The sequence below is a fragment of the Ischnura elegans genome, chromosome 11 (genome assembly GCF_921293095.1).
Source record: "Ischnura elegans chromosome 11, ioIscEleg1.1, whole genome shotgun sequence".
NCBI classification, from domain to species: domain Eukaryota; kingdom Metazoa; phylum Arthropoda; class Insecta; order Odonata; family Coenagrionidae; genus Ischnura; species Ischnura elegans.
This window is the reverse complement of record NC_060256.1, coordinates 72511136-72537175: the sequence shown is the minus strand read 5'-3', so window position 1 is coordinate 72537175 and position 26040 is coordinate 72511136. Positions and strand designations below refer to the sequence as shown.

Sequence of the window (26040 nt, the reverse complement as noted above, 5' to 3'; positions counted from 1 at the left end):
TACCTATTATCCTCGGGAGCGTCTTAATTCCAGCCTTTATATCAACTCACCAACCTGTCTGTTTGTCTGGTACAAATCTTGTAACTGAAATTTGACTCACTTCCTGTGAAGCAAAAACGCTGAAATTTTGCACACTTCTTCATTTCCGATGACAATACATGAAAATATAACTTTTTCTCTCCAACCCCCCTTTAACCACCCCCCAGTCAACCTATAGCCCCCCAAAACATGTTTTTGATCTAAGTAGTTCCAAATGGTCGATTTTCGTGTTTTGCGACCACAGTAAAAGTTATCCACCATAAAATTAGCTAATTATGATCTTCATATATTTATTAACAATTGTAAGGTTTTGTAAATGTTTGAATATTGTTTTACCGTTACATAAAACCAGATAAAACGTACGGGGTGGCATTTTTAACATAGGGGTAGGCATTTAAAAGCATAGGGGTGGCATTTTGAAACATAGGGGGCTTACCATTCACTGAAAATTTAATAAATATAGTGACTTTTTTAATACGTCACTTTTGGTTTTTCGGGGTCACTGAGTTTTTTTGCTTTGTGTCATATATAAACGTTGCTCATCCCCTGTAATCTAAATATAAAGGCCGGTTTTTAAAAAAAAATTTTTTATAAGAGCTTATTTTGTATAATAAGGACATAGCACTCTTAAAATTTAACGTTCTTATTATTTATTTCTGAAAATTTGCAACTGAATTTTAGTAGCGGTCCGTGAGACCTCATGTCGTAAATAAATTGGAAAAACCAATAAACGTAATGCCGGGGGAAATAATTCAAAAAGTTGTTAAAAACAACTCCTAGTGATTTTTCAAGAATAATAATAATTAATTATTTGTAAGGAAGCATTTTTAGTTGCATAACGTGGATAGTTTAGAACTTAATTGAAAAAGTACGATAATAATAACAGCTCAAGTGTTTTTTATATCAGTTTTTTATCCTGTTTCAAATAACAATTTTCACTGAAAAAGTTGGCTCGTACTGGGAATGCATAATATTATATACATGTTTTAGAATAGTTATGCAGTCACAGAAACATTAAACTAAGCAATAAAAATGACTTTGCAACGTTTTACGAATTTTTGTTTTATTGCTGTCTCCCAGACCGCACGTCACTGGTAGTGTAACAAGAATTGCACGTCAATGGGTAAGGGTCGAGTCTTCAACTAACCTTCATCCACAAAAGTCAGTACTCCTCCTGACAGACCAAGGTCTGTCCACGCCTTCTGCCAACCCTTTATACAATCTAGACTAGAAATATCTCCTCACCCACTCTACCAATGAGTCATACCACGCACTTACATTGAGTCTAAAAATAAGTATAAATCACCTAGGTAAGATAAAATGGAGTTGCACTTCAGGCAAGGTTGATGAAGAAATGTCGATTGTGGCGAAATATTAGCGCTTGTGATATTGGATGCTTTCGATAATTGGAGATAATGCATATTGTTCCATGAATTCATCCCTTATCTTAATCAAATCCTTATCTCCGACAATGAAAGCGTGTGCATCTCCCCAATTCCAATGCACTAGATGCAGTTTACATGGTTTCCAGATGATTTAGTAATTAGCATGGATTGCTACGAACAAATTCACCTCCAACGGGAATGGAACGGCAGACCGTATATGCCCTCCACTAAAATTTGCAGCTACGCAGTGATCTTTGCAAGGGGCCAGGAAGTCAATGGTCATGGTTTGACTCTCGATCCAAGTAATTTTTCCTGTGGTGAGATATTTATTCGGTTATCTCGCGGCGTTGATGATTCACGGGGAATAATCGCCGTACCTTGGAACCGAACCCATCAGTGGATTAAGATCGATGTTTCGGGGATCACTGCACCAGCCTTAATGGTATGCAATGCCTCTCAGCGTTAATGTGGCTGTTTATAGACAACTGGCTAGTAAATATTCTCCAATAACCTTTAAAAATTGTTTGCTGAAATGGTGGAATAAGTACTTGTATTGAAGAGCCACCTTAATGATTACCATCTTTCCTATTTTCCCAGATTTTTACATGAATTAACGAGGGCCTTCCCCGCCCACATTAATCCACGAATGACAACACCAGGTGGCCAAAATAATCGAATTTACCTATAACGTTATAAGAAAATTATGGGAAAATACACTCCCAAACAAATATGTAAAAATGAGTAAATACCTATTTACACGATACATCAACACGTAACAGTTAAGGTCTGTTTGCATGAATGATTTTGGTGGACCGGAACGCAACATGTGCGAATGCATGAACCAAATTAGAACAGGTTATATTTTCTGCTCATGCGTTCGCCGAAGTTAGGTGGTTACACGGTGCATTTTCGTGTCCATTCACGTGTTCATACATTTAGACAATGTACCGCGTAAAAAGGCGTTAACACACGCGACCAGAAGTCAAGCAAACTCTTCAAAATTTCAAAATAGACCCTTCCCTGGGGCTACCTAGGCTCGTCAGAGCAGCAATGAGAAAATCAAATGGTTGCCACGCAACGGTCTTCCCCTCCGTCATGCGCTGGCCTTGTGAGCTCAGCAAACAGCATTATCGTGGCGGGGAAGCAGCGAACAGAATGCATTTAAGAGAGTGAGCATAGTAGCCGCCGTGAATCCGTTCCAAGCAGCAGCAAGATGGGCGATCTATCTGCTTACGTGTCACGCGAAGCCCTCATCAAGTCGCTTCAGAACCTGACCGGAAAGAGCGACGTCCGACTGCTGGATGACTATAAAGTAGAAAAAGCAACGAGTGGCCTGGAAGGCTTTACCTCTTTAGTCCTTCGGGTGAACCTCAACTATAGCATTCCTGGAGATGAAGACATAAAACACCACACTCTCTTCGTCAAGTCAATGTCTCCAATGGATTACCAGAGGGAGATCTCGAAGGATTCCAAAGTTTTCCTCAAAGAGAGCCTCTACTTTACCAAAGCCATGCCGGTGATGAACAAAGTTTCAGCGGGGAGAGTACCACTACCTTTGGCGGCCTGTTTCTACGCCATTGATGATAGCGACAAGGCTGCTTTCTACATGGAAGATCTAGTTTACAGTGGTTATCGTTCGGCTGATCGCTCCCAATTGTTCGATGGTTTGGATCTTCCGCATTGCACGTTGGTTATGAAGGCTCTTGGGAGGCTTCATGCCATTTCCTTGGCTGCAGAGAAGACTCTTGACTCGGGGAAAGGAAGTTGGATAAAATCTTATCCGGACTTCGATCGAGACTATTTTTACTACGTCGCGGGACCAGGAGAGCGTCCACCAGTCCTCCATAAAACGATAGAATCATCGATTGAGAACATAAAGGAGTTGTGTAGAGAAATAGAAGGGCTTCCACAGGAGGCAGCAGCTTCTGGAGCTCTTGATAAAGTCCTCGAAGGCGCTTGGCCCACCATTTGCAGATTGAAGACCACTCCGACAGGCAAATGCCGCGTTTTAACCCACGGAGACTGCTGGATGAACAACATGATGTTCCGCTACAAGAAGAAGACAGAGGAGGACGAGGAAGAGCCGGTGGACGTGAAATTATACGACTTACAGATGGCAAAAGTTTGTCACCCGGGTATCGACCTGCTATATTTCTTATACATTAATACAAGACGGCGTTTTCGGGAGAATTATTTTACTTCTCTGATTGATCTTTACTACGAATCCTTGACGGTAAGTCTCATGTTTCTTGATGGCAGCTCACCCCCATTTTCCCTGAGCGAACTCAAGACGGATTTGTTAGGATACTACAAGACTTTCGGCGTCCTAGTGGCCACGTTTTTCAGTCCAATGATGCTATTAGGAGATCAATTAATGCTACCCAATTCTGATGACATGACTCCTGAAAAAATGGAGGAACTCTATAACACAGGAAGTGCTCCCATTATTGCATATCGGTTCCGTAACGATGAAAAGTATAGGAGCAAAGTAGAGGACATCTTTAGAGAATTTGTGGAAGTGGCTTTGCCAAACGGTGTACAATCGGTGAATTCGTCCCCTCTATTATGTCAAAAATCAGTTGAAAAGTGAAAAACCAGCTTCTTTGTGTAATTTTAAAATCGAGAAAATTTTATATAGGTTGGTTTTTCTTTGGAATGCCAAAGAAATGTAATTTTTGGAGTGATACTTGTTTAAATGAATGCCTTATGTTAACTACAATGAAATACCTCTGTCTCCACCAAAATTCATTCTTATTATTTATACTGGCATAACAAACTTTCATTTTTAATGTATTTGGCTCTATTGAAAATAAAAATATCTCTCTACTTTATTATTGAGATAAAAAAATAATTGTATCATTTCCTCAGCTAATTGAACTGTGCTGGCACCTTATCATCCTTCAAAATTGCAGATCAGAAGAGTTTACATCGATACTGGGCATCACTGATAGATTAGGCCATCATTTTATGGTTATATGGCCTTCGTTTGATAGCGATATTTTAATCTTTCGACCAGTTTTCTTTCACAGCCTTGTGTCTCTTCTTAATGTTAGTGATATGAATTTTCACTCTAAGTAAACAATGCTACAAGGCGAGGATGCCACATATTTAGTCAGCGAATCATTTTTCTTTTTTATCGCATAAAGATTGCATTGCCTGTACATATAATTTAAACATTTTGATACTGATCTATCCTTGGCCACATGCACAACATGCATAGCACCCATCGTGAGATAAATATCATGTCGACAACGCAAAATTCTTCCGGCATTCTCCCATGGATATTGGGCAGAAGAAATTATTGAGAAAAATAATGCTCTTAGCAGAAAAAAATGGTAAAATTTTATTCCATTCCCTCTCAAAGAGATCTTTTTACATTTTCATGAATAATTTACTCTATAGTCCATCTCAGTGAATACTAACAAATTTTAACTTATTCAACCTCCTCATTCCCCCAGAATTTCTAATCAATTGCACAATAAGATCTGATGACATTATTCCAAATACATGAGAATTATGAAAAGTGAGTTTAATTTATAGTTAGAGTACGAGGCAATGAAAGGCGAGGCCGCTATTACTCCTGGTATTTACACTCCGCCAGCAACCACCATCGCACCAAGTTGTATGTACTGCGACTGTGTTACAGAATAGTCAATCATTATCGAATAACTGCAGTCTGTTAAATTAAACAAGGTAAATTTACTTTTAATACTTTTCTTCCATTATTTTGTAATCGTAGAACCATTTTTGGGCAAACTGCACAAATGTTGCATAAACGCATTGAAATGTCGGAAAAAGCGCACTTTATACGGAAAAAAGTGGATAAAATGAACTGTATCATCCGTATCTATGCATATTGAGTTTGCAACGAGTCAGCCTGTCATCATTTTGCGCAGTCACATTTTAGTGTCTATCTCAGTCGCACCAAGTGCTACAGGGATAGGGTTTGTTGCGTTCGACGCAAAATTTCTGCACGCATATTTTAGACTTGGTCCTTGCACTGTAGCTCGACATTGCGTAAAGTTGCGGGCAAAATACGTGCAAAAACGGATCAAAAACTGCCTGCCCACGAAACGGGAGATAAACACGGACAGCCACAATCAATTCCTGTCCCCCCACTGTGGTGGTCCTTGGAAAAACTCTAGCAATCAGGAACAGGTGCAACACTGTGACAGGCAACAGCGCCACAACAATAGGCGACAAGGCAACGACCGGTAGCGCAGCAGAATCAATCTGGCTGAGGAACAAGTAGGTTGACACTGCTAGTAATTCATCTTAAAGTTACTCATAACGTAACTAATCTTAAAGTTACTCATCATCAAGGACGAGAATTTCAACAATGTATTTTTACAGAAAATTGTAATGAAATCAACGTAATTTTACAGAAAATGATGCTTGTAAACACGACGATGTGTGTTGGCGTAACCAAGTGAAGAAATAAAATCGAACAGAAACTATACATAAGCCGTTAAACCGTGGGGATGGGAGAGTTAGGAGTCAGGGGCGCTGATTGACTGAGGGTCTTACTTTTGAGACAAGGGTCCTTGCACACATGCCGATTTTAGACGGCCGGTAAAAAAAAACCGGCCGATATTTTATAGGTGGATCACTGCTTGCACAAACGCCGGATTTTAACCGGTCGAACGATCGCTTGCTTGGTTGTCGTGATGAACTAACTTTTTATAGTTACTGGGTCGTGGTCGGTCAGTGCATAAACTCCCATGCCCTTCAATGGTTCACTGCTGGAATGTGGAGGACCGATTTTTATACCGACCATATGTAGTAATTCTAGAAATATTTGTACGCTGTCACGGTTACCTTTACATCAATTCATGCTATGTATGGAATTTGATTCCCCAAGATTTGAAGGAGATGACATTGGTTATAACATTTGAATAATGTTTGTTTTCATTATATTTTCATGGAATTTGGTAATTGTATCAGCATGGAGAGCTTTTTATTTACGTGTTTTCATGATTATCAAATCAATTTCGACTGTAGTTTGATTTTGTATTGTATAATGTTAAATCAAATTATCAAATTAATTTCGATTGTTGTACGATTATTTTATGATTTTACATTTTGTTATGCTAAAAATTACTATTGTTATATTGGAAGTTGAAATTAGTGATTATTGTATGGTGCTGGAAATCTTAAAAATGTTTGTTTTCACATGATTAGATGAAATTTGATATGTGAACTGGCATCGTGTTATCTTGTTATCTTCATTTGTTATCTTCTTTTTCTTGTTTTTCAAGTTTATACTGAGAGTTTTATGATTTTTTGTACATTTTCAGTCTGGCAATGAGTGTTCATGTATTTCACGTACCTCCTCGTTAGTTATAAAACCTATTTTCTTAAAATCAACTCCCCTTTTGCTGGTGTCCTACCAATGATTCAATGAAACTTGTCCACAAAAAAAACATATGTACAGCAAATGTAGTCCAGGTTTTTCGGTATTACCAAGTATACACACACAAACTTCTACGAGGAAACTAGTCGGGAACACACAAATCTAACCTAAAGAAAAAAAATCACTCAACATTTTACTTTCCTGGGTCAGACCTAAATTCTAAATTTCTGCGTGGTTTGTAATTCTTCAGGCTCCAAAGCAGTTTCCATGAGCCAATCAAATGTATTTATTATTATTTTAAGCTTTATAAATGCGCACACAAATTATGTCATGGTCAAGGCTAAAACATTCCCAGACCTCACTGAGGAGCAACTCTTCACCAACATTACAGTCTTGTTAGTGTAACTGACCTCTTAGATAAACTCGGATGGGAATCTCTGTCGGACCGTAGATTGAAAAATAGACTAAACCTTTTAGATAAATTCAAGAGCAGTGTCTTTTCTGACGAAGTTAACCATATCTTGCGGACGCCAACGTACTACGGAAGATCAGATCATATAAATAAAATAAGAGAGATATATTGCAGAACAGACAGATTCCGAATGTCATTTTTTTCCACGATCAATAAGAGATTATAACGGCAGCAATAGAACTCGTAAATAGATTGCATGACTTGTAGTGTAGCCTACTAACCTATGTAAAACTTAATGCATGTTTCTGAATTTCTATTCTATATTCTATTTCTAACAGCATATAGTAGTATAGTTTGTTATTATACGGGACGTTTTTTGGACGGTGTGGTGTGCATGTGGGAGTCCAAATGCATGCTGCATGCTGGTGATTGATCACCCCCGGCCAAACACCCTAGAGGTGGCTCGCAGGGTATTATGTAGATGTAGATTACTGGTCAACAATCCTAAGATTGGTTTGACGCAGCTCTCCATTCAATTCTCCTATCAGCTAATCTTTTCACACCCTTCCTCACCTGTTACATCTATAGGTGTAAGTAAAGTACAAAACACTTAACATTTTCGTCACTATAAAGACACATAAAAATATAATATATTATTCTCCAGCTAAATTTCGAAAAGCATAAAGCATTGTAACGAATTCATTTTTTAAGAAACGCCAAGGATGCGAAAGTATGATAATGAAATGCTGGCGACTAGATTATCATTTGCGTGATACACGTCCGATCCCCTATTCAAGTCAAATAAGTTGTTCCTAAGGGTAGACCATTGATAGTCGCAGATTGCGTTCTTTTTTTTAGGATGGCACATTGCATTTCACGTACCTCCTCGTTAGTTATAAAACCTATTTTCTTAAAATCAACTCCCCTTTTGCTGGTGTCCTACCAATGATTCAATGAAACTCGTCCACAAAAAAAAAACGTATGTACAGCAAATGTAGTCCAGGTTTTTCGGTATTACCAAGTATACACACACAAACTTCTGCGAGGAAACTAGTCGGGAACACACAAATCTAACCTAAAGAAAAAATCACTCAACATTTTACTTTCCTGGGTCAGACCTAAATTCTAAATTTCTGCGTGGTTTGTAATTCTTCAGGCAAAATAATATCTCTTATGAAACAGTCGGCAAAAATATGGGGATAATGCATTCATAATTAGTATTCACGTTGACTTTGAATATTATTCGCGGTCAGAAACAGGTAAAACATTGAAAAAAATTCATATCTTTTCTTTGTGAGGAATAAATTCGAATGTGCTGCCTTGATTTATAATTTTCCATTCATAGTCAGAGAGCTTTTCATTAATAGAATCTATCTTTCGAAAATAATTCGAGACAAAATGAATTTAATTTCGTGGAGTGTCTTCAAGTCATGTTATCTTAATACCATATTTATTACGGTGAGCTACACACTCGTTTCCCGAAAATCTCAAATTTCTGAAGCTTAGGATGAAAAATATTAAATAAACTTCATGCATTTATGTAACGGCTTGAGGCAATCCTTTTCGATGAATTCTGATATCAAGTTAATGCTTATGTACTTGACGCTCACCCTCATATACTGCATATCAAGAGAAGATATTCTGATAAGGCATGATAAAAATGCTATGAAATCTGGATTATATAAGCCGCGCTTTCTCATTCTCCGCCGAACTTTTATGAAAATAAGTACTCAGCTTCCACCGTGAAGTCGTTACGTATAACATCAATCGAAATGCTGGAGGATGTCTTTAACACCATCAGTCACCCTGATTACGGGAATCCCCCATAACATTTCGAAACAGAAAGATTTAACCTAGTCACTTTAACCGAATAATCACTCTGCAAACACAGTACATCTGGATGACTTGCGGTTTGTCCATCCTCCCCTCCACTCAGTTGATGCATGACTTCACGCGACCTTGGAGCGCCTATCTTTAGTGAGAATACGCATCTCACTGAGCTGGGTAAGTGAATAGCAGCGTAAGTGTCCCCCTCAGCAGTGTAAGTGTCACACTCGCACCGACAAGATGAGCGATTTCTCTTCTTCTGTATCTCGCGAAGCTTTGCTCAAGTCCCTCCAGAACTTGACCGGAAGGAGCGACGTTCAATTGTTGGATGGCTACAAAGTGGAACGAGCCACCAGTGGTGTTGAAGGGTTCACTTCATTAGTCCTTCGTGTGAGGCTCTCCTACCGACTTCCCGGACATGAGGACATCAAATCCCACGCCCTCTTTGTTAAGACTGTATCTCCTGTAGATTACCAGAGGGAGATCATGAAGTCGATCAACGTTTTCTCGAAAGAACTCCTTTATTTCTCTCAAGTCGTGCCTCAGATGGTTAAGGTGTCTCACGGAAAGGTACAAATTCCTCTACCGGCATGCTATCACACGATTGAAGAGAAAGAAAATGCATCTCTCTACATGGAAGATTTGCTCGGAAGCGGCTACCGTCTGGCCAACCGTTCCTATCTCATGGATGGCTATGACTACGCTCACAGCAGCTTGGTTATGAAGGGGATAGGTAAACTACATGCCCTCTCCATAGCAGCAGAAAAGAAACTTGACTCTGGGAAAGGAACATGGTTGCACTCGTGTCCTGAATTCGGCAAGGAGTATTTATATTTTGTCCCAAGTCCTGAAAATCCTCCAACGCCCATTCATGAGACGGTGGGCGGATCCATTGCAAGCATAAAGGATCTATGCCAAGAACTGGAAGGGCTTCCAAAGGAGGCAGTGGCATCGGGAGCTCTCGAGAAGGTCCTGGAAGGCGTCTGGCCAACACTTTGCAGGCTGAAGGAGACCCCGAACGACAATCGTAGAATTCTCATCCATGGAGACTTCTGGGCAAACAACATGATGTTCCGTTACAGGAATAATAATGGCGAGGATGAACCAGTGGACGTGAAGTTCTTTGATCTACAATTAGCAAAAGTGTGCCATCCGGGCGTTGACTTGTTCTATTTTCTGTACGTAAATACAAGAAGGCAACTTAGGGAGAAATATTTAAGTGTACTTCTTGACGAGTACTACGAATCACTGAGCACGAACCTCAAGTTATTAGATGGTAGCGTGCCCCCTTATTCACAATCCGACTTCAGAGCAGATATGATGGGAAAATACAAGCCTTTCGGTGTCATTATGGCCACGCTGTTCTGCCCATGGATGATGCTGGGGGATGAGTTTCTTCTTCCAAACGCTGATGATATGACATCTGAAAAAATGGAGGAAATGTTTAAGCAGGGGAGCGCTGCGATAGTGCTGGCTCGTTTTCGAAATGACCCAAAATTCAGAAGTCAAGTAGAGGATATTATACGAGAATTCGTGGACATGGCTTTACCAAATGGAGTGGAATCCGTGAGTTCATCACCTTTATTACTGAACAAATAAAATAACTTTAACCACATTATGAAAGGTTTACACCTCTAATTAATTACTTAAAGATACATTCCATAAACCAAACAGTGTATTTACTCATTTAAGAAAATTTTATTAGGCCATCACAATGTAAATACTGAGAAAATTAAGTCCATCTCCAGTGTTAAGAAAATAAAAATACCTTAGCATTGGTCATCAAGATTAACGAAGCTAATTTTTAACTTATGCTATGCATTATCAATATAAATATAATTGTTGGAATCAAAGCTATTTACAATGGCAATCTAAGGTTTTTCTACAGTCTTTATCAGCTTTAGTAATTTGTAAAAAAATGTATTTTCTCGTTGTCATTTTCTGTGATCCATATTACTGATTATAATGTTTATGTTATATTACTGTACGAACAGTGCCTCATTAAAATATAAGAAGGAAATAATTAGCATATTTCTTTTTAAATACGCACTGGCTAAAATTCAAGGTATATTTTAGCATTTTAAATGTAGATAATGCAATTTTTGTGCCAATGAATGACACATAACCGTTGACTTCCCAGCAGTTTCACCTCCCACATTTAATTGCAAAGATACCAGTTAAATCGAGCTCATAGATTCTCTCAGAGATAGACGCTGCTCCGTCATTGAGCAAAAAAAAGTCAAAACCATTATTAGGAATCCTATTGGTGTATTTCCTATTCTATTTGTATGGGGCCACAATTTATTAGTTATTGTATTTCAACTCTTTATGTAGCTGGAACTATAAAAAAAACTATTGCGTATAATGATCTGAAATTTGAGTCATATTCCATATTGGATGAAAATAAACATTTTAGATAGCAGAGATGGTTATATTATCGCGAGAATAAAAAACTGCGATCTTAATATAAAATCACGAAACGGGAAGCAAAGTTCGATGCATAACCCAAACAGATGCCGCTGGAGGCCCACCAAGGTAAGCTGCGTCGGTTGAGCAGTAGAAACAGTTGTACTACGGTTTTTTTACGACAGCCTTAACCTTGAATCACACGATCATTTTTTCATTTCCTTTCGAATGATTAATCCAGCGATCGCATCAATGATGGCGGGAAAATGGCCGTTTCACCTGATCATTCATCTCTATGGATCCAAGGATGGGATTCCCATCCTACATTCCGTCGTTGAAACCTTCACTGGCACCTCCTTTCAGCAAATCAGAACGCACGGCCGCTAACAGCGATTTTTGCGCCAAGCTTGACATTTAATTGAATGACAGTTTTAAACAAGATTGAAAGGAAAACGAAATGAAAATCTTTCGTTTCGACCCGCGAGGAAGCAATAATGCGAAGCCCAGGTTTAGCTTCGTTCCCGCACGAAATTAAAATCACCGAGGAATTTAATTTCGACCTGGGACGAAACTTTACTCCCAGGAGCGAAACTAAATTAATCGAACCTCCGCTGCTCATAGTTAAGTTTCGATCCCAGAAGTTGAGTGGAAGGGGAAAAGAGGGAATAGTTTCGACCCATTTCATGACAGAATGTCGAGAGGTGAAAACATTGAGCTTAAAAATCGAATGGCCAGTATGCGTTCAAAGTTCTCCTGCTGGTGGTAAAAATATGAGTTCCCCATGCATCTAATGGCCGAACCTCTACTTCATTCAGCCAGACTTCATACTCGGTGTGTGGGTCGAAACTAAACCGTTCGAAGGTGAAGCACGTGGTCCCTCCGCTGCGAAACATTATATGCGTTTCGTTTCGTCCCAGAGTTTCAGTTTAATTTCGACCCGAAGTAGTTTTGACTCCGATTTCGTTTCGACCCTAAGTTTAACACCCCGGGTTTAAATACATTCCGTTTCTACACTTCGCTCCCGGGAACGAAACTATTGAAATTTTACTTGTTTTGAGTTTCGTTTTGTTTCGATTGCCATCCCTGGTTGTAAATACGGAAAGTGACCGAATAAGCGATAGCAAAAGGGACGGTTGGTATGACTGTGTGGGTCGAGTAATCAATTTTTTTATCCATAAAGATCTATTGCTGGAGGTAGCAATCTGAGGATCGGAAAATACGATTGTGATATTGAGGATTTACTCGCAGTCGGAAGGCCGTGGAGGTGGGGGGTTACCACGAGGGGCGGGGTGGGGGAGGAAGAGAGTAAAAGAAAAAAGAGATGTGAAATAAAACTCGTGCCAGGACTGAATTCGAAGTAATACCGTGGCCCCATCGAATCCTGTAGTTTGCTTTGAACGCCTTTGCCGAGAGAGAGAGAGAGAGATAAGACTTTGTTGAGAGTCACGAAAGACGACCATGTCCTTGAACGTCTATTTGCCCCGATGCGAAAGCGATGGGATTCTTTCATGAAGAAAAATATCATATCACGACGACGGAAATTATGGAGGCATCATATGCCCGTGATTTAAAATATTTTAACGTTTAATTTTTTTTACATTTCCAAGAAACTTGAGAAATTTCTAAATTATTTTGGAAAATTATGAAAAGTTATTCCAGCCAAAGGAAATTTCTTTCATGGCATATTTGAATATTATCTATATTTACGTCAAATTGAATCGTGGAACAGGTAGCTAATTTTATAGTATTTTTGTTAAGTCTAAACGGGGCCATCAGTCCAGAACTCCAGCCACTTTATCAGTTGGTTTTTCATTGAAAACCAATGAAGCACTTACAAAATTAAATATATGCTGTTATTTGATTCTGTATTTCCGATGGACCGGATTGTGAAGTTGCACGTCAGAGGTAATTTGAGAATATTTCTGAGTCCAAAGGTAAGGTATATTTTCTAAACTTTCCTTCTTATCATGTACTTTTCTATCAAGAAAATAAATTTCACCGCACTAAACCGCCAAAAAATATACCATAAAATTTAAATAGTAAATTAAATAAAAAGTAACATTATAAGACGGAAAGAGTGAAAGAAATAGCGAAATTACTATAAAGTAACGAGATTTGAACCCAGCGGGCGTAAAGGAAAGAGAGGATTTCAACTTAAGACTGTAAAGAATTTAACTGTCCAAAAATCTTCTTACAAGTTACTTCACTCAACTTTGTACTTTACCGCAAAGAAATGCACCTTGTTCATGTAAATTCAGAGCACCGCATGCTCGGATATTGGAGCATCATCTTCCATTAAAATAAAAATGAATTGCTGTGCGTCAGTCACGCTAAAACTCGAGGACGACTGGACTGATTTGGCTAATTTTGGTTTTAAAATGCTCGTGGAAGTCCACAGGAGGTTTAAAAGGTGAGAATATTATGGTGCAGGGCCCATTAGGCCTTGGATTGGGCCCTGAATCATTTCCATAAGAAATGCATATAAAGTTATTTATTAATGCAGACTTTTTTTATTTTCTATGTTTTAATTAGTATTAATGGTAAAATACAGTTGCAGCATATACCATTGGAAATAAAAATAAATGCATTTTCTTATTCTTGCAATCAATTTTCGTTTTTCACGTGATTTACTGTGAATAAAAAAAAACATTCATAAAAATACTGAAATTGAGCGTTCCTATCCCCTTGCCGACCGTCAGTACTGTTAAGGTAGTTTGGCATCTCTTTCTAAGTTTATTCACCAAATAAATCCATTGATTTAGTCGTTAAAATGTTCATTTGTCATTATTTATTCACAAATTTATTGCAAGAAAAAGTGTTTCACTTACTTTCGGCTAATTTCGTTACTGACCGTTTACTTTTCATGTTAAGACAGTAATTTGTTTATGTAGTTTGACATAGGGACTATTTACCGTTAAGTGCGCGAGAACTTTCTTTTCTTTGATTGTTTTCAATGCAAAGGGGTAAGATATTTTTAAAGGAACAAAGACGTTTTGGAAGAAACAATTGTCTGATGTTACAGCATATACTTAAATTGAACCGATCCATTGAGTTTCAAATGGGACGCTGAGAGCGAACGTAGGGCTGAAGCTGGCAAACCCGGGTATCAACAAGGTCAGTCGCGTGAATTTACTACCACTCAAATGCTCATCATCAAGAGTGCCACTCGCATACAGAGATGAAAAGAAATCTGGGGCAAGCAGCAGGGAACCTGCCGAACTGCGGGCAACCCTTCAGCTCTTGGGTGCTACGAAGGCGACAGGATATTGTAAGATGCTATAATAAGAAGTGCTGTAGCCAAGAAAATTCTTTACGGCACAACTTGATGACGTTTATTTTATTAATCCATTTGCCCCAAAAAAAGCATCAATGTGGCCCTTATGTCGGGGATGTTAAAAAATTGAGGGGATAAGAAACCAAGGGGAAGTTAGGAACAGAAATTTGGTAAAGAAAAAATTAGTGATCAACTGCATATTTAATAGTGCATTTGATTTTCCACTCGATGTCAGCGAAGAACAGAGAATCACTCGTATCCCTTGGCAACTAAGGTTTTGTGCATTTATTTTATCAATTTTTGTGCCTGTATGATATGTAACTATCCTATTACATAATAATTTCACTTTAATAGTAAATGTCACCGAAAAATAATTTATCTCTATTAATTTAATTTATAAAATAGCATCTTTATTCGCTAAATGTATTCTAGAATACCACACATAGATCGCATTAAACTTCTTAGCCTTTTATTTATAATACGTAAATGGAGAAAATTTCTAGACAAACACTATCCGCTATCTCAGCCATTTCTTCCTTCGCATCTCAATCGAAACTACTCTCGGCTTGACCCTGCTCACTTGACGCGTGTTTACATTGGATATTGATAAGGGAATGAGAGCTAATTTCCTATCCCATTAACGGCTAATTGAAAAGCCTTCTTCGCAAACAAGTCAGAATATATCTTGTGCAAGTTAACTCCAATGAAAAGACCGATACTCGAAATGCTCAACGTTAAAGTGAGAAGTCCCATTCAAGAGGGTTAAAAATTATAATCAACGACTTAATGAAACAATTGAAAAAAATCGAGATACAAAATTTTTATTGGGTATCGTCCATTAAAATGTAACTTGATAAAGCTATTCTCCATAAATAATGATTAAATCCTTGCACAATCACTAGAATTCAAGTAGGTATGAAGCAAATGAATAAAAATTCAATTTTTCAGCTACAACGACTAAAAAAACTAATTTAGCACCACTTGAATATTACATATTGCCAATGCTTCCTCGAAGTTCTCAAATATATAGGTCTGTATCCTTTTCTAGACTCCATCTTGAATGGCTGATAGTCTCCTCCATTAATTCTACAATGAATGCTTTATTTATTCAAATAATATCTTAATGGTAACAAACCACAATCATGAACATCTTCCAAGATCTTTTTTTTTACATTTTTCACCTCGCAATACTTCACTTAATTAATCACAGGTGTTGAATGTTCACAATCCACGGTCGTTTTTTATAATCTTATCAAAGGGGCAACTAAAGCATGTTTTCACTGTCGCTATCATGATAGTGTCAATATTTCAAGCCCAAGGGCAACTACAAAAAGTGGCAATGAGATAAAGAACTATTTTATGATTAGGCATGCTTAATTATGAATTCAAAGCCATTAGCAAGACATGATATCGTGAGAGGGCAATGTCTCATCGTGAAAAAAGTCGCACGTAAAACGGCGAGCTGAAAGGCTTTTTCCAAAATTTAATAAGATAGCGAAGCGCAGGAGCAAAGAGGGGAATAATGCATGTATGTATGAAGTAATTTACTGTCTGATACTTTATCAACGAATGGCATCAATGAATTCAAACATAGATAATTGAAAACGAATATATTTGAATCGCTCAGAAAAAGGCAAATTTTTCTGATAAAATAGTAACGACAATATTCTTCAAATTAACGTACTTGAAGGATGATTCTGGTTGTATCTCCTATGCTAGATTTTTTTTCTTGATTTTTTTAGCTATATTGGAATTTCCATAAGTTGAAGCAATTCTGAGGAATAAGCGATTTTCGTTTTACAACGTCAACGTCAAGATAGACGAATTTTCAATTTTGGATTTCGGCCTCGAGACGTTGGCATATGAATATTTGGAATCTTCACGAAAAACCGTTCTCTACCCTGCTTTTCCCGTAACTCTCTTGGTTAATTCATAATAATATTACAAAAAATATCCTGCACGTGAAAAATCATTGTCGCCATTTTTTTGTGGAGCATACGATCTTGAATTACTTATCAACCGTTCAAGCAAGATTAATAAAATTTCAGGGTAAAACTATTATCAAAAAGGTCAACTTTTGTGATGATGGCCATTACACTCGATCGATTCATGTGTGAATTATATCGATACCAATCTTTTTGGATGCGCTTTATTCGCTAATAACTTTTTTGTCGAAGAAGATATGAAATTGAAAGTCATAGACAAAATTACAGTTATTTTGTGCATATACGATAAAATTAAAGCAAACGAATAGAATGATTTGAGTCGACGTTATGATCCAAGGGCAACAACAAAATGTGACGATGAGATAAAGAACTATTTTATGAATGAGCATACTTAATTAGGCATTGAATGCTATCAGAGAGGCATGTTATCGTGAGAGAACAATAGTTAATCACGGCCATCATCAGACCGATGATAAGATTGCACAAAAGGTGCACTTACAGCCGAATGCTGAGGGTCTTGGTCGAGAATATAATTAGATAGTAGAACGCAAAGGCAAATAGGGGTATAATATAGGTATGCCTGAAGTAATTCATTATCTGGTACTTTATCACGGAATGGTATCTATTCATTTAAACATAAAAAATTGAAAACGAATATATCTGTATTGCTCAGAGTAAAACAAAATTCTCAAGATTATACTGCTAAAAAAGTAACTCCAAAATTATCCAAATTATGTACCTGAAGAATGATCCTGTCTGTATTATATGAACGACTGACAAAGAATCAGCAAATACTGTCAGACCTATTAGTACTACAGGTGTACAAGTTAATACTTTTCAAGAATAAAATTTTTACGGAAATTGCTTACATTCTGGCAGATGAGCCTTGAACACGGACTAATACATTTAATATCTCGCTTTCGCTCGCTGGGAGCCTGTGCCCCCTCCCCACCGCTAGACCTCCCGCAAAAGGCCTGCGGCCTTTTCTGGGTCACATTGATGGGTCTTGCAATTTTTTTCTGCCGTTATATACTTAAGGATCTTTTTTCCAATTGGTTAGATAAAATATCAGCAATATTTCCACTTTCCCAGGTGAAACTAGCGTATGGTACGTAGGTTACAATATGATAATACTTTTTATGAAAGAACGTTTTTTTTATGGAAATAAAAAAATTAAATAAATTTTCTATGAGTCTGACAGTCCATGATTTATTTTCTTCGTACACAACGAAAAACATTGCGCGCATTTTCCACTATCACACTCAATTTATACTCATGTCATAACATAACGAATTTAGGAAATACAATGAGCTTAAGTTAATTGCATTTTAATTGGTAAAGCATTACATAAACCGAGTAAGCCATGAAAAAAGTACAGTAACAAATACCAATTTCTGATGAAATTCATCGCATTATTGGGTTCATAAGGAATATTTCGGGAACTTTTACCAAACAGGTTTGATAAATGTAGGTCGATAAATACTACTAAAATGGCGCGCATCAGTACGAAAAAAAACTACTAATTGTAATATCAAACGCGCAATAAACCCAACGCAGAGTGCGCATATGAAAGATTTTACACACAGAAAAACGTTTTTCTGATTGGAAATCACAAAATTAGGAGTTCAATGTAAGTTTCCGCAAAAGAAATACAAATAAAAGCAGAGAAAAAATATGCTAGCAGTGGTCTTCGAACACGGTCCCCCGATTGAAAGTAACATACTCCACCGACCAGGCTAATCGGTTGCCACTAAAATTGATCTAAAAAATACGATTGTTAATTTTTGTTCTAATTACTAAGTCAATTTTTTTAAATATGACTAAGGTGTGACTACAGTTTTAAGTTAACTTCTACGTGCTAGGTGAAATACTTGACATGAATTGGGTCTAGAAAGACGAATTATATCACATTATTATTCATCATGATCACGAATGATAAGTCGTCAGAGATATCATTCGTGATCATGATGAATGCTAACTAAAGTTTTAATGTGACGGAATACACAAATATCTTCTTAAAACTTCAATACCCATGATAATGCGCAATAAAATCATCTCGCGAGTAGCAGATGACAATTTTTGATGAACGAGACATTACAAAAGTTATGATTTCGAAGATGTTAACAGTTAAATAACTTAGTCACACAATTAAACGTGATTTTCGAAATACAAATATGAAATACCTGTGAAAGTGGAGAAAAAAGTATGCCTGCAAGGGGCATCGAACACAGCCCCCCGCACTTATGCTCTACAGCATTCAGTGCCTTTGATGCACCAGCTTACGGATAACATTGCACATTTAAACGGAAATAGACAGAAAAATGAACGTTAACAAAATTAAATCGTTCCCGCAACCTCAAATGATGAAAATAAAATCAATTTTAACTACCTACCTTTTTTAAGAAGGTTTGTTTTGGAATCTTTCAACTGCAATCGTTTATCGACAACAAGACAGGAACTACACTCCGCTCGTTAGATTTATACTAAATTCTTGTTAACCATGAAATTAATAATAACCACACTGTGTAGTACATAAAAAATAATAAGAATTTCCTACCTTATATTTATCTTCTTTTCGTTTGAATACGCTTTGACGTAAAAAAATTTGTTCATATGGAAACAGGCCATAGCGCCGCCATAAGATTTTGATGGCAACGTTTTAACTAATCCCCATTCTCAATTTGAAATGAATGGATAGGAAAAATAGGAATTTTAGTGTTTTGACAATTTTTGCAACGGTTTCAGACGATTTAAGAAGGAATCAGTCATAAGACTTTCTGTCATATCTCGTCTCACTCACCCCAAACATTTATATGAGTGAGTGAGTGAACTGAAGTGGGTTTCATAGTACGTAGAGAGATGGTTATAGAAATAAATGTATACATCACCTTTGAAATGACGTCTCGAAATAGAAAAAATACTACGAAAAATGATGATAGAACTCGCTGATAAGCATGTTGCCACATTCCTTGTGAATCTTAATAACAGTATATGCATAAAGCTAATACAACTTTTAAAAACTTCATCAAGATGGTAAACTTCTTTGCTTAAATTTCGATAAGTATTTATCCATCTGTTATCTATCCCACTATCACAATCTACCCGTCACGGCTCAAGGACAAGTTAAAAATATGGAGAGATAACGCGAATTGCTCCTGATTTCCACTCAGCCTCAATAGACCACCGAACCGCGTAATATTTTTATGACCTTGTTGTGTGCATGTGCGGATACTCTTGCATGCTGGAGATTGATTGCACCCAGCTAAACACCCTTGAGGTATATAATCAACAGATTTAGGCGTTACTTGGTGGAACGATGAGATATTCATGGTTAAATAAAAAACACAGTACTGTTCCACACTGTGTTTTTTATTTAACCATGAACACCCTTGAGGTAGCTCGCAAAGTATCATGGAGATGTACCTACCCTTCCATCCATATTGGATATTAAGTACACCTGTTATGCCATTTGCGTTTATCGCATATATTGAGGCATTAGACGCATTTTGATCAAGTTAAAATCGAGTGAAAATGTCCACATCATTAATTTTCACCTGAGAAGTGAACTATCACCATTACTCGCATATGCCGGGCAACCTTTTCGTAAACAAAGGAGAAAATGTAGGGCTGCGGCGCACATAATTGCCTCGGATATACATTTTCTAACTTACGACCACGTCTTAGGAAATTAATGCATTGAGGATACGGCGCTATGTGCGGTAATACAGCATATCCAACAACGCCATACTTAATTTCAAAATAGTAAAGAGAAGTCAATTTAGTTTTTAATTCAGACTCGAGAAAAACATTATTTTCAGAAAAAAATATTTCTCTTGAGTCTTCGAAAATGGGGTTAAGGAATGTACCGAGACCCAATTTGAATGTGTTATTCTGCATCTGATGATCATTCGATTTCATCAAAAGAAAAGTAGGAATCGATGAAAGAGCGTGATCAGCAAAAACGTATATCGATTCGGACTACCTTGCAGTCTTGCTTAAACCTACTAGCTTGCTTTGAAATAGAAAGCGAAAGAAAGAATAATCATATCATTTCAAGGATTGCAAAATATCACCTTCGCCCTTTGCGCACTTAACCAATCTACGGTCGTGCGCGTAACTTGAGATGTAGATAATTACTCGAATAGATCGATCACTATGGGAAAGTAAATTGGTTACAGCGTGACATGAATAGGAGCCATCGCAAAGACCGAGAATTCGTCTGCACTTATCTCTTCCCCTATGTGTTGCGTAAGAGTCGACCTACTCACAGCATTGAAGGCAATATATTCGCACAGAGGGGAACGGATGTCATTCATTGGGACGGGCAATCGGTGAGGACGCACAATCAGTCTCGCAAAGGTTTTCGCCGAGTCAAGATGGCTGACCTAACCTCAAGCGCGCCCCGAGAAGCACTGGTGAAGTCCCTGCAGAACCTTACTGGCAGGCAGGATGTGGAACTCTTGGACGGCTACGAAGTGAAGCGCGCGACCAGTGGAGTCGAAGGGTTCACCTCATTGGTTCTCCGGATCAAGCTCCAGTATCGCCTGCCCGGAGACGATGCAGTCAAATCCCACGTCCTCATCGTGAAGACGTTGTCTCCAATCGAGTTCCAAAGGAAAATCATGGACGAAGCCCACGTTTTCTCCAGAGAATGGCTTGTTTTGGGTCGTATGGTTCCCATCATGAGCAAGGTTTCGGCGGGAAGGGTGAAAATTCCTGCTCCTGAATGTTACTACGGCATAGAGAGTGGGGACAGAGCTGGATTGTACATGGAAGACCTTATACACAGCGGTTTTCGCGCAGTGAAACGCTCCTATCTCTTGGACGGCCTGGATTACGCGCACTGCAGCTTGGTCATGAAAGGTCTCGGAAGATTCCACGGCCTCTCGCTCGCGGCAGAGAAAACGCTCGAAAAAGGAAGTTGGTTCGCAGCGTTTCCCCATTACGACAGCGAATACGTGTTCTATATCCCCGGTCCCGGAGAACCTCCGCCGCTCATGGAAAACATGGTAGTCAGTATGATTCAGAACTTCAAGGAGCTCTGCAAGGAGGTGGAGGGGCTTCCAAAGGAGGCGGAGGCCTCCGGAGTACTCGATGAAATCATGGAAGGTGCGTGGCCGACACTGTGCAGACTCAAGCAAACTCCGACCAACAATCGAAGAGTCGTCACACATGGTGACTGCTGGATGAACAACATGATGTTTCGGTACGAGGAAAAGGGTGACGCTGAGGAGGAACCGGTAGATGTCAAATTCTATGATCTGCAAATATCAAAATTGGCCAATCCTAGTATTGACTTGCTTTATTTCCTGTATCTCAGTACGAGAAGGCCCTTCAGAGAGAGATATTTCAATTCTCTGATCGAGGAGTACCACGCATCTTTGACCGAAACTCTTAAGTTAGTCGACGGTAGCTCACCTCCCTTTTCACTTTCTGAGTTGAAAAGTGATTTAGAGGGTGAATATAAGCCCTTTGGTCTCATAATGGGTCTGTTTTTCTCCCCGATGATGATGTTGGGGGATGATTTTCTACTCCCAAATGCAGACGATATGACCCCGGAAAAAATGGAAGAATTCTTCAACACCGGTAGCACTGGTAAAGTAAAAATGCGTTTCTTTGTCGATCCAGTTTACAGGTCTCATGTGGAAGACATGATAAGAGAATTTGTGGATGTGGCTCTTCCTAATGGTATAAAATCAATTGATTCGTCTCCTTTTCTGGCTTATAAAGTGAAATAAAATGTGCTTAGAGCGAAGGCCAATCCTCTGGATCACAATCAATCAATGTATTTGCCACCCGCCAACATCCCAGTGCTTACAGTGCAACATCCCAGTGCAATAGGCTTATGTGCTGTAATCCTGTTACTGCTGTCGGATAGTTTTACCACCATTGATTAGATAATTCATATAATTACTTCTCATTACAAATTCTGCCCATACCAACAATTTGACATAAATACATTTATTTTTCAAATTGACCAAATTGTTTTATTTTATTTTCCTCTTACTAAGCCAAGAAAGGTGGATCAAAAAGTCATCAATGACTCTATTTCAGGCATTTGCAATTTTAAAATTGCAGTTATTCCTTCCCAGATGAGGGTAAGACTCTCCATCTACAAAGGTGGATTTAGGGGGTGCACGAGCCCCCCCCCCCCCCCAAGACTCTTAATGAGTAGACAGAATTTTTTAAACGGTTATCATTACATTTGCTTTGTTTAGTGTACATATTACGGAGCCTCTATCATTTAATTTCATATTTAAATAAAGAGAATATTTCCTTAAGTAATTGTCATATCTTGTTTTTAATCTCAAGTATGACAAGATCGTTTGCCTGTTAGACTCTTGTGCCCCCCAGAAAAAAATCTGGATCCGCCCCTGACCATCTACATTGATGTTTGGACAACTGGCCACCTCATTAAAAGATTATCAAATGAAGAAAGGTTAAATGATTTATCAGAAGGCATGATTTACTTCTCTCTCTTCATGTAGCAGCTGCATTTAACACTTTATCAAGCAAGCTTTTGCAGCCATTGCCAGATGCAAAATCAGGGTTTAATGATAATATGATACAAGGAAGAATCTTCACCTGCCCTGCTTTTTACAGTTTAGTCGTTATTTGTCTTTCCTCATACGATCAATCTCCATGGTCAATCTAATCTACTTCGCTCATGTACCTTCAGAGCCTAATACAATGAGGGGCAAAGAGGACCCAGGCCTTCCCGAAATGAGAAAAATAAATAAAGAATCAAGCAATGTACTCTGAATAAGTATATTGAATAGTAAGCAATTGCATGATACTTCGTCATAATATTAGTAATTGTGTTTTTTCAGTATAAAATATCATGGGGTGTTCTCACTTAAAATGAGTTCACCTAGCATTACACTGATCTTAGTGTTCTATACTACGCTTGATACTTCATCTTGAGCTATTGCTAAGCACTACTAGCCTGAGTATGCTCAAGAAATCGAAGTGAACCAGAAGAGTCAAATCAATTAGTCATGAAAGTCTGAATTCATCGAATATTTTTGAAGTGACGAGACAGGCAGGATTGCCTCTCTGCAGCTGAAGTCAATCTCTGAGTTGGAGCTGAACCAATGTAATCGAATAAGGTTTGATGCTTTCCCAGTGAATCATGAGGTTTAACTTCTCTTAGGATTCCCAACCAGTTTAAAAACTCTGTTTCTGCCTACGTTATGGAGTGCTAACGGTAGCCCTCTCAGTAGATAATATAATAGAGGTTGCTAACTGGGCCTGGCCCCCCTTGAATGAGGATCTACATATGGCAGGGTAACTTTCACCTCCTTTGTCCTAACCTTCAAACAACAATATAACATTCCTCTGCCACCTGTGGATTTGGACTGCCTCATTTGAAATAACCACTGTCACGGCCAACTGGTAATAAGCTCCACGCCATCACCATGCCTAAAGTTAGTGGGTCACTTCCCTCATTGGACTTTATGAACAAGCCAGAGGAATTACCTTTGGGAGTAAACTAATCCCCTCAGCAACAAATTAACAATTTCTAATCAAACAGTCCAATACAATATTTTCCGCAGTACATATCTAAATCTTAAGTGTTACTTCATGGTACAGCCCCTGATTCTCCTCAAGTTTACATGCCATGGAACGTTATTTTATCGACATAAAAATATCCCTGGTTCACAACATTTCTTACACTTCTTCAGGATCTAAAATTTGAAGCTAGACATAATCTGATGGAAGTAGATTCTTAATCTCAATTACTGTGAAGAGCTGCCTATTAATGGGGTTTTCCACAGTAATGAAAATAAGAGAGGTTAAGTCCTCCCATCGGACAAGAACCAGCTTAAGCTAAATTTTTTCCCAGAATTAATAACTCTGCCCAGGAGTACCAAGAAATAATATGGAGTACAAATAAGAGAAGATGCTAGAAAAAGTCTGAGGCTCTTAATCATTTTTATGGTTTTAGAGGCCTATCAAATGGTAAAGTGCATGAAAGTCCAAAATCCTTCCTCTAATGCATAATCTGAGAAGATATACCAAGTACTCATTTCAACTATGAGCCACACTCCAAACGCTTCCTCTTTGTCATCTATTTTTCCCTTTGATACTACATTGTCAAAATCCATAGCAACAGAGCTAGACCACAGCAAGAGAGGGGGAGGTCAAGGGTTTCAAACTCTGCCCCATTTTGCACAAGTAGAGTCTTGAGTGAAGAACCTTGCCAATATGAAACCTGATGCCAATTATAAATTACACATAACCTCCACAGGGTTTCTCGGTCCACCTACCCCCTCTCTGTATTTCGTTGACCATTTCCTTCCGCTTGCAATCCCTTCCCGGTACCCCTGCTAATTCTTTCTCCTTTCTCGGCTATCCTTTGGGGACTCCTCTCCCCCACCTCTTTCCTGCTTTGCTACTTACTCCCGCCTCTCCATTTCTAATGACTCGTGGCCTCTCTTTTTACCCTGACCCCCCTTTTTACTCTTCTTCACCCCCCCCCCCCTCCTCCGGACCTCCCCGTTTTCCGTGGTTCTTCCCACATGTCGTTATTCTACAGTTATGACCAGAATCCTCCATCCACCTTGCCTTTCACATATCTCTTTAGTTGTACCTTTTCTCACTGTCTTCACTCTGTATGCCTGTTTCCCGCCCCCCTCTTCAAACATGTCAAATCCTCCCCCACCCCTTTCTCAAAGGCATAAAGGTGATGTTCATATGTAATTAAGTGTCTTGTACCATAGGATGGCTCTATGAGCCAAAACTTGTAGTACGCATTAAAATATTGTGGAAAAGTGCTACCAGCTTTTATTTAAATTTAAACATAAATTACAATCAATTTTCTCTATCACAGACATCACGGCCAGAATACTGCCTACCTAAATGATACGCCCAACAAATTAAACGCCTTTCATTTTCCAACTCACCCATTTTTCTGGCACTACCCTGCTACCGGACATCTTACGGATAAAGAGGTAGATGATAATATTCTACCTACTTCTTTTATATTATCTAGTTACATCTAGTTACTAAGAATGTGCCAGGCATCAGCCACCCCAAGTACATCAACCTTGGTTTCCACACCTTTTCATCAACCATCTCCTTTTACTACTACCTCTTTCCACACCCACTATACATACACCAGAACACCGTTGTCATTATCACCATATGATGACATAAAAAGTAAAACCAGTTCATAAATCATGTTATGTTAAACGTTACCCATTTTTGAATTTAAGGTAAGGCATGATTTATAGGAAATATGAAGGAAGGACGCAATAATAAGTAAGGCCAATGTGATTGCAGGTGAGTGTAATATAGCAGATCCTGGTTATTTTGTTCACAAGACATTAGGGGCAGTTGCTTGCTGGGGTCAAAGTCAAAATAAAGAATTCACAATTTACCTTTTGTCTTCTCTA

The 26040-nt window shown here is 38.4% G+C and overlaps 3 protein-coding genes across 3 annotated transcripts; all 3 read left to right on the top strand.

Moving 5' to 3' along the window:
• Positions 1–2584: 2584 nt before the first annotated feature.
• On the top strand, positions 2585–4255 carry LOC124168249. Its single transcript, XM_046546386.1, has one exon. It carries the CDS (start codon positions 2638–2640, stop codon positions 4012–4014), a length of 1377 nt encoding a protein of 458 aa, XP_046402342.1. The 5' UTR covers positions 2585–2637; the 3' UTR covers positions 4015–4255.
• Positions 4256–8898: 4643 nt separating this feature from the next.
• On the top strand, positions 8899–10758 carry LOC124168221. Its single transcript, XM_046546358.1, has one exon. The coding sequence runs from the start codon at positions 9257–9259 to the stop codon at positions 10613–10615; it is 1359 nt and encodes a 452-aa protein (XP_046402314.1). The 5' UTR covers positions 8899–9256; the 3' UTR covers positions 10616–10758.
• Positions 10759–20820: 10062 nt separating this feature from the next.
• On the top strand, positions 20821–22619 carry LOC124168161. Its single transcript, XM_046546286.1, has one exon. The coding sequence runs from the start codon at positions 20827–20829 to the stop codon at positions 22378–22380; it is 1554 nt and encodes a 517-aa protein (XP_046402242.1). The 5' UTR covers positions 20821–20826; the 3' UTR covers positions 22381–22619.
• Positions 22620–26040: the final 3421 nt, after the last annotated feature.

What these genes read in the sequence shown, in the direction of transcription:
- LOC124168161 (XM_046546286.1), top strand. Translation starts at nt 20,827, where the DNA reads ATGAATAGGAGCCATCGCAAAGACCGAGAATTCGTCTGCACTTATCTC.
- LOC124168249 (XM_046546386.1), top strand. Translation starts at nt 2,638, where the DNA reads ATGGGCGATCTATCTGCTTACGTGTCACGCGAAGCCCTCATCAAGTCG.
- LOC124168221 (XM_046546358.1), top strand. Translation starts at nt 9,257, where the DNA reads ATGAGCGATTTCTCTTCTTCTGTATCTCGCGAAGCTTTGCTCAAGTCC.